The sequence below is a fragment of the Neolamprologus multifasciatus genome, chromosome 17 (assembly GCF_963576455.1).
Source record: "Neolamprologus multifasciatus chromosome 17, fNeoMul1.2, whole genome shotgun sequence".
Lineage (NCBI taxonomy): Eukaryota > Metazoa > Chordata > Actinopteri > Cichliformes > Cichlidae > Neolamprologus > Neolamprologus multifasciatus.
This window is the reverse complement of record NC_140455.1, coordinates 4,997,410-5,011,036: the sequence shown is the minus strand read 5'-3', so window position 1 is coordinate 5,011,036 and position 13,627 is coordinate 4,997,410. Positions and strand designations below refer to the sequence as shown.

At 44.3% G+C, this 13,627-nt stretch overlaps 1 protein-coding gene and 2 long non-coding RNA genes across 4 annotated transcripts in view; 1 reads left to right on the top strand and 2 right to left on the bottom strand.

Moving 5' to 3' along the window:
• Positions 1–13,627, top strand: part of LOC146498779 (uncharacterized) — a 319,599-nt gene that overhangs the window by 141,429 nt on the left and 164,543 nt on the right. The window lies entirely within an intron of this gene.
• LOC146498789 (uncharacterized) lies at positions 1,928–12,535 on the bottom strand. 2 transcript variants are annotated; one of them, XM_085138998.1, is made up of 6 exons: positions 12,194–12,535; positions 7,495–7,694; positions 7,345–7,414; positions 7,173–7,263; positions 6,792–6,901; positions 1,928–3,894 (listed from the first exon to the last, which is right to left on the bottom strand). In XM_085138998.1, the coding sequence occupies exons 1-6, from the start codon at positions 12,333–12,335 to the stop codon at positions 3,557–3,559; spliced, it is 951 nt and encodes a 316-aa protein (XP_084995124.1). In that variant the 5' UTR covers positions 12,336–12,535; the 3' UTR covers positions 1,928–3,556. The 2 variants fall into 2 exon arrangements, with proteins under 2 accessions (XP_084995124.1, XP_084995125.1); XM_085138999.1 differs by having other exon boundaries at positions 7,495–7,691; positions 12,194–12,534.
• Positions 4,104–6,080, bottom strand: LOC146498790 (uncharacterized). Its single transcript, XR_014870427.1, has 2 exons — positions 5,135–6,080; positions 4,104–5,075 (listed from the first exon to the last, which is right to left on the bottom strand). It is a non-coding gene; the product is annotated as an uncharacterized LOC146498790 (long non-coding RNA).

The window sequence follows — 13,627 nt, the reverse complement described above, 5'->3', positions numbered from 1 at the left end:
TTTAAAAGTCTATTCAGGATTTAATGAATCAATATTGCTTTATTCAAGCTACTCACCTCCCTCTATCCACCTGCACTTAACTGGACCACGGGCAATCAGAGAGGTCCCGCCCCTGACTATCTCTGATTGGTTTAGACCACAATAGGGGCATAATGTGCGTCTGTTGTTGACCACACGGAGACTTTCAGAGTTGCAGACTTTTTTTTGTTACTCGAACAGTTGGTTGCACCGGTGCGACCTAATATTTTCTTTAGTCGCACCATTGAAAAATTTGGTCGCATTTGCGACCAAATTGGTCGCAATGTAGAGCCCTGCCTACTGATCGGAAGGTTGGTGGTTCAATCCCTGGCTACTCCAGTCTGCATGTCAAGTATCCTTGGGCAAGATACTAACCCCAAGTTACTCTCCAATGCATGAATGTAGTTAGACAGCATTAAGTATAGAGAAAGTGCTTGTGTGACTGTGACTAGAGCACTTTGAGTACTCCATGAGAGTAGAAAAGCGCTATATAAGAATCAGTCCATTTACCATTTACCTGATCACAGGCAGGGCGTAGGTGTTGATGGCCCGGATCTTGTTCTTACCGTTCAGCTGACTCCTCAGGACTTGCCTGACCCTCTGCAGGTACTTGATGGTTGCAGCTTTCCTAGCGGCCTCTTCATGGTTCCCATTCGCCTGCGGGATCCGCAGGTACTTGTAACTGTCCTCTATGTCTGCAGTGTTGCCTTCTGGTAGTTCAATCCCCTCAGTTCTGACTACCTTCCCTCTCTTTGTTACCATCCGACTACACTTCTCCAGCCCAAACGACATTCCAATGTCATTGCTGTATATCCTGGTGTTGTGGATCAGTGAATCGATGTCTCGTTCACTCTTGGCATACAGCTTGATGTCATCCATCTACAGGAGGTGGCAGTCTTGTTAATGATCTCACTGAGGGGGTTCAGGACTATGCAGAACAGCAGTGGGGACAGAGCATCTCCCTGGTAGATCCCGCACTTGATGGTGACTTATGCTATGGGCTTGGAGTTGGCCTCTAGTGTTGTACGCCACATCCCCATTGAGTTCCTGATGAAGGCTCTTAGGGTCCCATTGATATTGTACAATTCTAGGCATTCCAGGATCCAGCTGTGGGGCATTGAGTCATAGGCCTTCTTGTAATCAATCCAGGCAGTGCACAGGTTGGTCAGTCTGGTCCTGCAGTCTCGGCTGACTGTTCTGTCTACCAGTAGCTGGTGTTTTGCACCTCTGGTATTCTTGCCCATCCCTTTCTGTGTCCCGCTCATGTATTGACCCATGTGCCTGTTCATCTTAGCCGCTATGATGCCTGACAGGAGCTTCCACGTGATGCTGAGGCAGGTTATTGGCTGGTAGTTGGAGGGGACCGGCCCCTTCTGGGGGTCCTTGAGAATCAGGACTGTCTTCAACCAGTCGGCGTGAACCATGCTGGGCCCTGGTGCTGTCCAACTCTTCATACTGGAGACCCTTTGTTGAATGTCTGCCACTGTGATGGTTACTGAACCCTGTTCGGGGAGGTCGCTGTGGTCTGCCCTCAGATCCACTAGCCACTGAGCATTGCCGTTATGGGTTGTGTCCTTCTCCCATATGCTCTTCCAGTATTGCTCTGGCTGTGTCCCAATCCAGCGACCCCACGCTTTGGCGTACGCGCAGTTCGCATACTACGTACGGTGTGTACTATAAGTACGACAAGTGCAGAAGTGAGAGGCTCGTGAAATGGGACGGTCTAGCCTTTATTCTCCTGCCTTCTCTCTCTCTGGTGTATCTCTACAAGCAGCTGGCCAAGGCTGTGAGTCTTGTGTCGCACCATTGATGAAAACTTCTTTATAAGTGACATGAAGGCGAAAACATGGAATGATCCAGCATCATTTCATATTCACTGAAACTCCGAAAACAAGCAGAAACAAAGAAAGACATTGAAATATTTTTATTTCATTCTAAGCCGAGCCAAGTTTAACGACTCAGCAGACACACAAAACACACAACCTTCATTACACAAATGTTAATATGCATAATAGGAACATAAAAATAAGAAACGTGTAAGTAGGTTAAGGCAGACATTAGTGCTTTCCAAACCGTGTTGATGAGTAGTTGGTGTCAGAACTGTGACGTCTTGTTCTCTTTATTTCTTCACATATAAGGCAAAGTCGTGCTTTGGTCAACAGACAGTAAAGACCATCACTCAGGGCAGCCTCTATTATTCTAAAGTCATTCGATTCATTTTACTACATCGGCATTAGTCCCACATGGAGCAAATTTAGATGCAAACCACAGACACATGCTTAATATGACCATAACTTCATTTGTGGAAGTACTACTTGCCATTAGCTCATATCAGCAAAAAGACAGAAGCTGCCTTCAAACTACTGAGAACCCAAAAGCAGTCTGAGGTCCACAGGAGCCTCGTCACAGGAAGCTCGCACTGTTAAAATGTCATCAGATAAATATTTAAATAAATAACAGCAAGAAGAGGTAAAGTGATGACTCGTGCTGACAGAAATGAGATGTAAGGTCAAACGTTTCTATCATACCAGGTGATGGTCGTTGTGGCGTGCATTCACCGCGTACACACAAGGAAGTCAAACATGCAGTGTTTTCATGTATAAACAACTTTCCACACGTTGGACATATTTTTAAAAAGGATCCAGCGGCAGCACCTGGTCATTTCCATTAGCACAGACGGGATTTAGATTATAATCAACATTTTCTTTATGGGGAAGAAATCCTGAAACTATCAGACTCTGCACGAGCGCAGCTGAACCCAGCTGTCAAATCACGGCCGAAAGCCATCTGAGGGTGGCGGCACAGCCCTGCACCAGAGTGCGGTCGTCCTGCTTCATGGTGAGAACAACAAGCTCACAAGCAGACATGGTGCTTTGTCTCTGCAGGCTGAGCAAACAGCCGGCACAAGCTGCCCCACTGGCAGGTAAACACAACGTGTTTGCATTTAAATATTCAAGTAAGAGCAAAATTAAAATGAATGTCAGGAATAGATCTGATCAGTGTATAAAAAGCTTAAACTGTTGTCTCTAATTTTCGCTACAGCACAAAGAAGAGGAGCCAAATGTGCGGCGACTGAGTCTGTACAGGCGACAGGACGCAGACAAAGCTGCGTAGCATCACTGACAGACTCTGTTAGGATGCAACAGGATGAATTAAAAAAACATTTTAGGAACATGGAAACTCTTTCATGGGACTCCTGCTCTACAGGTTTGCAGTCAGCTTTGAGCCTCGTTGAACCTTTTACCCTGTGTATATAACAAATGTTTACATTGCTGCAAACTGCATCATTGACTTTATAGGCCGAACTGACTACAAGCTAAATCTTGAGTGTCTTTGTTGCTAAGATTCTTTAAATTCGTGGTGGAGCTGAAAACAAGGTCAGACCAAAGTGCCATCTCCATCTTTGGGAACATGTTACCAGGCTTTCTTTTCCTAAAGACTCTATCACACGTCCTTGATGAATATGCAGACAGGCTTTTGGGAAACATCTGAAGCATTTTTAAAGAATAAATATTTGTAATAATGTCACAGTCCAGGTTCATTCAGGCCTGTTGCGTCGCCTGAGGCCGGACACGAGCTGCTCCGCTCCAATCTCCTCCGTCTCACGTGAGGCTTCTAACGAGGGTATGAGCTCCGAGTGTTCCCACCCTCCTTCCTCCTCTTCTTCCTCTCTGTCACATTCTTCCACTGTTTCATCTCCATCATATTCCTCTGGTCTCACTTCCTTCGTCTCTTCACCTTCTGCTTCATGCTTAATGTCTGAATGCTCTTCATGAACTCTTGCAGCAGGCTCTGCTTTCTCGCTGGACGGCTGCTTGTCTGAAGTATCACTCGCCCCAAGGGACTCAATCAGGTCGTCCAGATTACGCTCACCATCTGGAAAAAAGAAACTGATTAAAGAACAACATTTGTGCACATACCGGAGAGCCAGCAATAAGCTTTATGAGTCAGGACTACACATGACATTGTGTGTTCCACTCAGAGATATTTTTGTGACCAGTTCAACTCGACTTACTCACGTTTGCCAAAAATTACAGCAAAGTTGTAGCAAATTTACTGAACAGTCTTTTTTATTTTGCACCTACTGTGTGTGTGATAGTGCGGCACAGCTCGAGTTTCAAACCTCTGCCCTCTTTACTCTGCGTGTTTACAGCCACATGTTTTCATTACCAACATTATTGAAACACAGCAGAACTGGAGTGAACTTGATGACAGGAGGACCAAAATCTGCAGATATCTTGTTTTTACAGCGAGCGGTGGATTTCAGTGTTGCATCTCTCCGTGCCTTTTCTCAGCAGTGTGCACACAGAGCAACTTCCTGTGAAAGGTGGTGTCAGTCAAAATGCAGCTATAGCGGGGCTGTATTAGTGCGTTCGATTGTGTGGCTGCTGGTTAAATTCATATGCACAACATTCCCAAACCAAGCTGTCCTCTTTGCATTTGGCAAGACAAAGACAAACTATTTTATACGCCAGAAGTGAATCGAGTGCTGTCACTCAGTTTCACTATTTAATTTGTAGTAATGATAATGTTACAGCGTCGCGGCACCGAATTCAGTTTCAGGCTAAGAAAGAAAACAAGACGAGATCAGATTCCTAAAAAGAGTATCTGCTGTGACGGCGTTTTGTTGCTCCGACAGTCTATAAATGTCCATGCTGCGATGATGCAGGGAAGGACAGGTTAGTGCGGCTCCCCGTCAGCTCTGCCAACACTGAGTGCAGTATTTCTGCTTCGACACATCACACGTGTCAGCTGATTATCTGGAGAAATGGTTTTTAATAACGAATCCTGTGGTGAGCCGAGTCTCTACCAAAGCTCAGCCACAGGTTTTTAGTTGCTTTGTTTTAAAACGACTAAAAACATATTTTTAAAATTGCATTTCGTTAACTTTTGTCTGCTTTTGTTTTATACTGTGTCATCTCTGTCTGAAGCACTTTGTGATCTTTTATCTATGAAGGTGCTATATGAATAACATTAATGACTTTTATTCCTTTCATTTATCTACACTTGTGTAAACACACTGATTTCATAGTAAAGGTGCATTTTTACTCTACTCGCTCCCTCATTTGCTCCCCAGGTTGCTCGTGGCAGATTGCTGTTCATTAACGAAATAAACGAGTTACATTTGTTTGTTTCTAAATGTGTGAATGAGAGACTGGCCCCACTCTGTAGCTGAGACACGCCTGCCTCTGGCACAGCATAACTATTCATCGCTGTTGAAAGATGATCGCAGACTGACTCCATTTTATGTGTCTCGATGTACCAAAGTGGGTTTGAAGATCACATAAACTCAGTTTTTATTTTGTGGAAGTAGAAACAATGGACAGGATCCAGGGGAACAAATGTCAATTAAAAAGGAAGAGTACGCTCCACCAACACGTGAGACTGTGGAGCCTTTAACAGGGAAACTGCTTGGCTGAAATTGGACACCCAGCTGCCGTCCACAGAGATGATGCATGTAAAGCGTGAGGTTTGTGGTCAAACAGCAGAGTGCACACTATAAGGGCTTACAACGAGATCTCCAGGATGTGGCTAAAAATGGTGCAAGAAAAGGCACACAGGCCAAACTGAATCAGACGTGCTTTTTATTCTCACGGGTGGAGTGGTGGAATATTTGGATCACACCTTCAGTTTTAGGAAAAAGAACCTGAGGAGAGAGCGACACGGACCAACCCTGCAGCCCACTCTGCTCTGCTGTCAGGTGTGACTGTGGTTGTCAGCATCAACCACCTGATTTTAAAACACAGCCCACAGTCTTCACGCCACGCGCAGCATGGAAATCGAACAGTGCTGAATGCTGAGTTACTGCAAACCCAACGCTGACCATAAATGCAAAACAGAGAGAAATGTGTCGGCATCACGGTCCTGACCTGCCTCGCTTCAGGCACACGTCTCTCCTTTCAAAGGAGCCCTAGAGTTAGACTCTGATACACTACACTGTACACTACACTGATACACTACACTGTACACTACACTGTACACTACACTGTACACTACACACTACAGTGATACACTACAGTGATACACTACAGTGATACACTACAGTGATACACTACACTGTACACTACGGTGCGCTGCATCAAGATTTACTCTCATGGACTGATCTGTGCAGGCGCTGATGTAGAAACATTTCTTTAACCAATCAGTGATTTATTCAAACTTTTGCACCTGAATTTATTGAGTTTGTGAACAAACTTAGAAGTGCCTCTCACCATGCGTACGAACAAATGTGTACTATCAGTACGATTTGTACTACTGTTGTATTATTATTACTGTAACATCAGCTTTGAGTGATCCTCAAAGCCACAGCCTCTCTTTTAAAAGATGTCCTCGCTGCAGCGTGGACCCTTTTACAAAGCCTGTCTGTGTCACTTTCCCCACTCACTCTTTCTCCTCTGGTGGGTCAGCTTATACAGAGACATGTGGGCGTGTCACGTGCAGACAATATGCAGATTCCACAGGCCGGTCGAATTCACTAACATGACACGACAGCAAGAACAAAACAGGCTTTGTTAATGAGGACCATTGTTCTCAACAATCAAACATATCACGCTCCTTCAAACATCAACGATGTGCAGTAACAGTGTAAATCAAACACTAATAGAGCGTTCTCCTCATTCGAACAATAGAAACGGGGATGTGTTTCTATTTTGCACACAATCTGAAAACAGCTACCACACAGTCTAGAGTCAGGTCTGCAACACCTGACAAATTCACTCTGATCACCACAAAGTGACTGAATTATGCTGCACGGTTAAAAACAAACAACCCACTGGTGGCATGGAGGGGTGGACAGTCCATTCCTCTCTTCTTCATCAGGTACCGAATGGTCTGCAGCTGAGACATGATCTCATTCTTCTGTTCCTGGGCCACCGACTTCACGCTGGAGGAACAAAAGAGAAGAGACGATTCTCACAGGGTCTGTGATTGTCATAACGGCCGTTTTATTACATGAAACTAAAGTCAGGTGATCCGCGTTTGTGGAAATGCCTTTCAGACATAGAAGCTCCTAAACAGCACCGCACAGTGTCTGATGCAGGTGTGAAAAGGACAAATCAGCACTCGACACACAGGTGAGCAGCTCCATGCCGTCCTGTAGACGGGTGAGCTGTGTGGGGAACACCTGGATAAACCTGACGGGGAAGGTCACTCACCAGTTGGTCAGCGGGTCCAGCTGGGTGAGGATGGAACTGAGCATCCTCTCTGTCTGTGCAAGCCTTTGTTCCAGCTCGTTCAACTGGTTCTCTGCATGAAAGCAAACACACACATGATGGGAAACATGACTGAAACCAAATAAAACGTGCAAACACAAATCCTGACACACACCTGCCTCCATGGATTTTTTGGCCCCTTTTGCAAACTTGTCCTTTTGGGCCTTGTCGTCTGCAGACCTGATCTGGAACAAAAACAAACATGTGACGGCTCAAACTGTAGATGCTATCCGCGACCTGAGGTGCTGCAGGTGTACGTAGTTACCTTCAAAAACTTGTACGCTGCAAACACTCCCACTCCGATGGCGTAGAGCGGCATCAGCGTGAACACGTAGCCCTTGTTGCTGCTCGATTTGTATTTGTCACTCTTCAGCTCTTGCTCCACCCGTTTCTTCATCTGCTGCAAGTTCTCCGGGGACTGGCCGGCGCCGTTCATATTGATGGGCTGACCTCGCGCTGGGCCTGCTGACACATCATCGTGACGGACGTCAGAGACACGCTAAGAAACTGCATTCATGGCACATAAGCACCGTTCCAAATCGTTTGTCTTAAAGCAGATAGTGAGGTGAGGGTCAGGGGTGTGTACCAACAAGCTACAGTAGGGGATTAAGTCACATGTTTACGTAGTACTGTATGAGGCACCCTCTCATGTTTTCTCTACACAGTACACAACAAGTGCACAAACATACACATAAGGAACGTGTAGACGATCGATGTCAAACACTGTGTGCAGCAGTACTCTGCAACTAGAGACCGGTGCTGGGAATCTTGACGCTCCATTTGGCCACAGATTTTAACTGACCTCAGTCCTAATGCCACTTAATGGGGGCAACACATATAATCATCATCATCATCATCATAGTTTCAGCCACATCTAATGTGCTGCTACATCACCACATCCGTCACCTCTTCCTCTAGCATGTGGAAGGTTTTTCAGAGCAGGCTCCTCCATTTACACAAAGCTGTATGAAACCCGGGAGGACCTGTAGGGCCTTTCAAAGCTTTACTGCTGTTTGTGACAGTTTCTGGGAAGCTGAGAACTTACACTGCACTGTTGGAAACAGTTAGTTTGATGCTGTTTTGTTGCAAATTGTGCACAATAATGTTTATTTTCATTTTTCCTGCAGTTAGTGCATCTCAAAAATGAAACTATGAAGATGCTCAGAATAAGTTTTCTATGCTTTGAAACTATTTTATGCAGCTTGTTTTGTATTTACAGTTCTGAGGGATCAAACTCTGAAATTTCTCTAACTAGAAATATGTGTAAACAAACAAAAACTATTTTTGGAGTTTATTGTTTTTGCAATTTCCTGTGGACGAATTACACATCATTACAATTTGGGATATACTGCTTGTATTGATGTATAGCAACTTGAAAAGTCCAAAATGGCACTACAGCATGTAAAAATGTAAAAATGCAAAAAGCTCTGCCGGACTTGGTTATATGGTGGGCTTTAGAATAGAATAGAATAGAATAGAATAGAATAATCCTTTAATTGTCCCACAAGGGGAAATTTGGATGTAACAGCAGCAATAAAGACACATATACAAACAAACAGGACACAGAACAGAAACATACACAATTTCTACATATTTACATTAAGGACAATGGTTACTATAAACAGAGTACTGTACCGTTATTAAATTAAATAAATAAACTACAGATAAGAGGCAAACCAGGTTGTAGTGTGAATCGGTTGATAAAATAAAATAGTGCAAGTTACAGATGTAAACTTCTATGTTTGTTGGGAGCAGTTCTGATTGTACAGTCTGACAGCTGCAGGGAGGAAGGAGCTGCAGAAATGCTCCTTCATGCATCGAGGATGCAGCAGTCTGTTACTGAAGCAGCTCTGCAGCAACATCTACATGCATGGGGTGGGAGACTCTGTCCATCAGAGATGTTATTTTGGCCACAGTCCTTCTGTCTCCCACCACCTGCACTGGGTCCAGGATGCATCCCAGAACAGAGCTGGCCTTCCTGATGAATTTATCCAACCTCTTCCTCTCAGCTGCCAATAAACTGCTGCTCCAACATACCACACTGTAAAAAATGACAGATGCCACCACAGAGTCAGAGAAGGTCTTTAAAAGCGCTCCCTGGACTCCAAATGACCTCAGCAGGGAGAGTCTGCTCTGACCCTTCCTGTAAACAGCATCAGTGTTGTGGCTCCAGTTTATTATTCAGGTGAACACCCAGGTACCTATAAGAGTCCACTATCTCAATGTCCACTCCCTGGATGTTCACTGGGTCTGCGTCTCCCGAGTCCACCACCAACTCCTCCGTTTTCCCGGCGTTGGTCAGCAGGTGGTTCTGCTGACACCAGTCCACAAAGTCCAGAGTCCACTGTCTGTACTCTGAGTCCTCACCTGTGATGAAGCCGACTATGGCAGAGTCGTCAGAGAACTTCTGTAGGTGGCAGCGTGGGGGTTAAAGGGTTAACCAATGAACCCTACGACACCACACACACCCAGTCCACACAGACAGCCTGATGGTGGAGTTGATCTCAGGACCTGCTGTGAGGCATCAGTGCTAACCACCACAGACAGATGAAGGCTGGGGTTTTGAGCACAGTGGAGAAGCAGGCAGGTTTGTGGCTGTGCAGAGCAGCCAAAGGTTTGAGGGCTGTGAGTAGGTGAAGCTGCAGATTGAGGCGGCGCGCTGGATGAGAGACTGCAGGTTCTGGTCAGACGATGAGATGATGAACTCTACTTTTACAATCATCATTTCAAACGTGTTTCTTACATTTTTGTAGCTAGCTGTGAGGTCAGTATTAAAATGTAGGCAGTCTGTTTCAGTGCTCTGGTTTTCATCTTTAATCCCACACACAGGGCTGCTCGATATAACGATATATATCTGATGACGATATAAAAACATCTATCGTTTCAGTTTACGCTATCGTTTGTTTCGTGGTGTCGTAAAATAAACTGTTTATGACAATATTTTTTCATGTTTTGATGTCACTGTAGTTATTATTAATTTCTTAAAGTTCTCTCTTTCTCACTACGGACGGACAGGCGCCTGTTTTTATGCGTTGTCGTTAGCAACAACGACGGTAACAGCATTGCGTGTCCGCTTGTTTATGTTCCACATAAACCTTTCACAATAAAACTCACGATCCTGTTGAGACTTTTCAAAATAAACTGAATCACGTGAAAGAGCAGATTATTTATGGATGAGAAGTAAAAAAGACGCCAGGTGCTAAAAAATAAACCTTAGACTCAAACGTTAGAACAGGCTTTTCCCCGCAGCACGCCGTGTAAGAAATACTCACAAAGAAAACGGCGCCGTTACAACTTATGTCTAAAAATGTATCGTTTCATGCATCGGTTAAAACACTCGACTCCAGCTACATGACGCACAGCTGGAAACACTTCACATAAGTCGAGCTGCCTGAGATTCACAGAATTTACAGAAAATGTTACATGTTTGTGATTTATATCGTTATCAGGACGATAGATGTTTTATATCGGGAGATGAGATTTTGGTCATATCGCACAGCCCTACCACACACTATCCAAAATTCTCTTTTAACTCTTCATCATGGTCGTCTTCTTTAACAATGACATGTTTTACATCTGCTAGCTGTTGTGTTACTTGTTATACCCTTTGTTTATTAGGCTTCTGTCATATTTTAACTTTAAAATCTGTAATGACAAGGATTCAATAAAAATGAACAGCTGAGCTTCATCAAGAAGACGATGTTTGTGCCATTACTGCTGCTGTGATAGTTCTAGTGTTAAAGTAGCTGCCTTTTTGGAGGCTTTGACCTGCCAGGGTGTGTCTTGTTGTTCAGGCTTTATTACCCTTAATTGATACTGGGTGAACTGGTAATTCTAAATGAATGTGAGTGGGAATGGTTGTATGTGTCTGTGTGTTAGCGGCGACCCGTCCACGACCTGTTACACGCTATCACTTGTATGTAAGCAAATGTTATCAGTTACGAAGACAGCCCTGCATCATTGCTTTAGTAGCTAGGAGACTGTTGCAGTTGCCCACAGTTTACATGAAAGATGCCAACTTGTCTGCAAACTCTTGCTAACGACCGACGAGCAGATGTAAAATTAGAAAAAGAGCGACACAAACCAGAAATGGGGAATCTTGGATTTCAAAGTAAAAGCTGAGGCCAACACATTTTAAAAGGTGTAACTTTTACTCTGAAGGTAAATAGTCTCTACTTGTTACACCTTTCACCGCTGCTAGCCAACTTTGCAGTCGCCATGTTCCCCCTTCACCAACCTGCCAGCAATCGAATCAATCCTAACTGGGTTTCTGAGACCGCTCCACATGCTTATTTGCAACCAATGTCACTTTCTCACTGCCACCAAACATTCACCAGCTGGTGGAGGAATGCACATGTTTACCCACTGACTGGTGGGCTCTGGTCCACTCTTTTGTCCTCCTCCTACAAATGAGGGCTTCAGCCATTTTTCAGCGTGGTGTAGCTGGATTTCTCAGGACACACTTTTTGCCCCATCCTGATGTTTCACGTGAACGGTAACTAAAGCTCTGCAGTGCTGTAGAAACATACATGATGATGAATAACTGCATGAATACGCAGGTGTGCGGCTAATAAAGGTGCATGTGTATTTTGGGATGGAAGGACATAATTCATTAATAGCCTCCACATCACGGCGTCACGGATGAAGGACGTCACAGACATAAACACACAAACTCACATGTGTGCACAGATCTCCACCAATCTGTCCTTTCATTAGGAATAATGTGTGTAAACTGAACCGACCGAGGGTGGAGATGATCACACTTAAACATAAATAAGGTAGAAACACACAGAGAATCTGTAATAACTAAGTTTCTCTGGAAAATTTAATATACTCGCTTTTTTCCCCTCACGATAACTAGTACAACGTGAACCTCAAAGCAAATGTGGAAATGAAGCCAAATCTCGCGATAACTAGAGCAAAGTGAACCTGAGAGTGCCCGAGAACCAGCTGTATATTCCCACCTTTTCTGCTGTGACGGGTGTCCAGTTTGGCGTCCTTCGCCGCGGTCCCGCTGCCGAAGCCGTACAGCCGCGGCAGCACGACAAACATGAAGAGCACGCCCGTGAAAGCCAGAGCGACTTGCTGTGATGTTGACAAAACCATCTTTCCGTAACGCCGCGGAAGGAAGGAGCAGCGTAGCAAGCAACTAACGCTGCTAAGCGCTAAGAGAGACGCGAAACAGTAACCTCACACAGTCAGGCCGACGAGAAAACTCTCGCTAACTTGCATGAGTCCAAAACTCAGCCCGCTGCTCTCTGCAAAACAAGCCTCCCGGAAGCGGACGTTTTCTTCTTCTTTTTCCTGGTTTGGGTGGAGGCTGGAGAATGCGCCGTAGTGCATTACTGCCCCCTACAGGAAGACAGATGAGCAGCAAACGTGAACAATGTCTCTTGTCTTAATTCAGACATTCAATGAAGGGATATTAAGAGTGATATGTTTTATTGATTAGCATTCAAATATCTCAGTGAAGACAGAACAAAGATCTACCACAAAGCAAGAAAGCACGAGACAAGGCTAATCAAAAGGTATTGGCTGAAGCATTTGCTTATTACGCCAACCCTTTTAACAAAAGATGTTTTTGCATGCAGCTCCTGTACACAGGGCTCGAAGCAAATAATAAAACAAAGCAAAAACAAAACAAACAAACAAACAAGAAGAAAAACAAAACAAAACAAAAAACTTTCCACCTTAGATAAGTAACTACATCAAAGCAAAAGAATCAAGAGTTTGGTTTTTTTTGTTCTTTTTTCTTTGCTCTTTTCATTCTTGATATATATATTTTTCTAATACTCTATTTTTAAAAATATTTTTATAACAAGGAAAATGAACTACACCTTTTTAAATCACTGTCATAACTATTCCACAGGTTAACTCCTCTAACAGAAACACATCTCTGCTTTATATTTGTCCTTATCTTGTTTTTTTTAAAGAAATCTGTTCCCCTTAAGTCATATTGACTCTCTCTGACTTTGAACAGCTTCTGAGTACTGGGGCAAAGCAAGTTATTTTGTGCTTTATAGAGCCATGATAGTCACAGAGTAATACTTGGCCGAGGTGTTGTATTTTATTTTTGTAGTAGACTTGTTTTTATCCTGATGTTGCTGTCATTTGCTACATCGATCACTACGGCCGTCTACCACCACTACGTCCGGTTGGTTAGCCACCACCATTTTGTCCGTCTGTATCAGGAAGTCCCACAGGATCTTAGCTCGGTCATTCTCCACCACCCTTGGGGGCGTCTCCCATTTAGACCTCGGGACTTCCCGGTCATATTCAGCACAGATGTTTCTGTACACGATGCAGGCTTATATACAGTTTATGTTATGGTTATGGCTTCCTTCCGTTTAGCGTACAGGTGCTGGACTTGTGGTGAAACCCTCCATGCATGGTCAGGA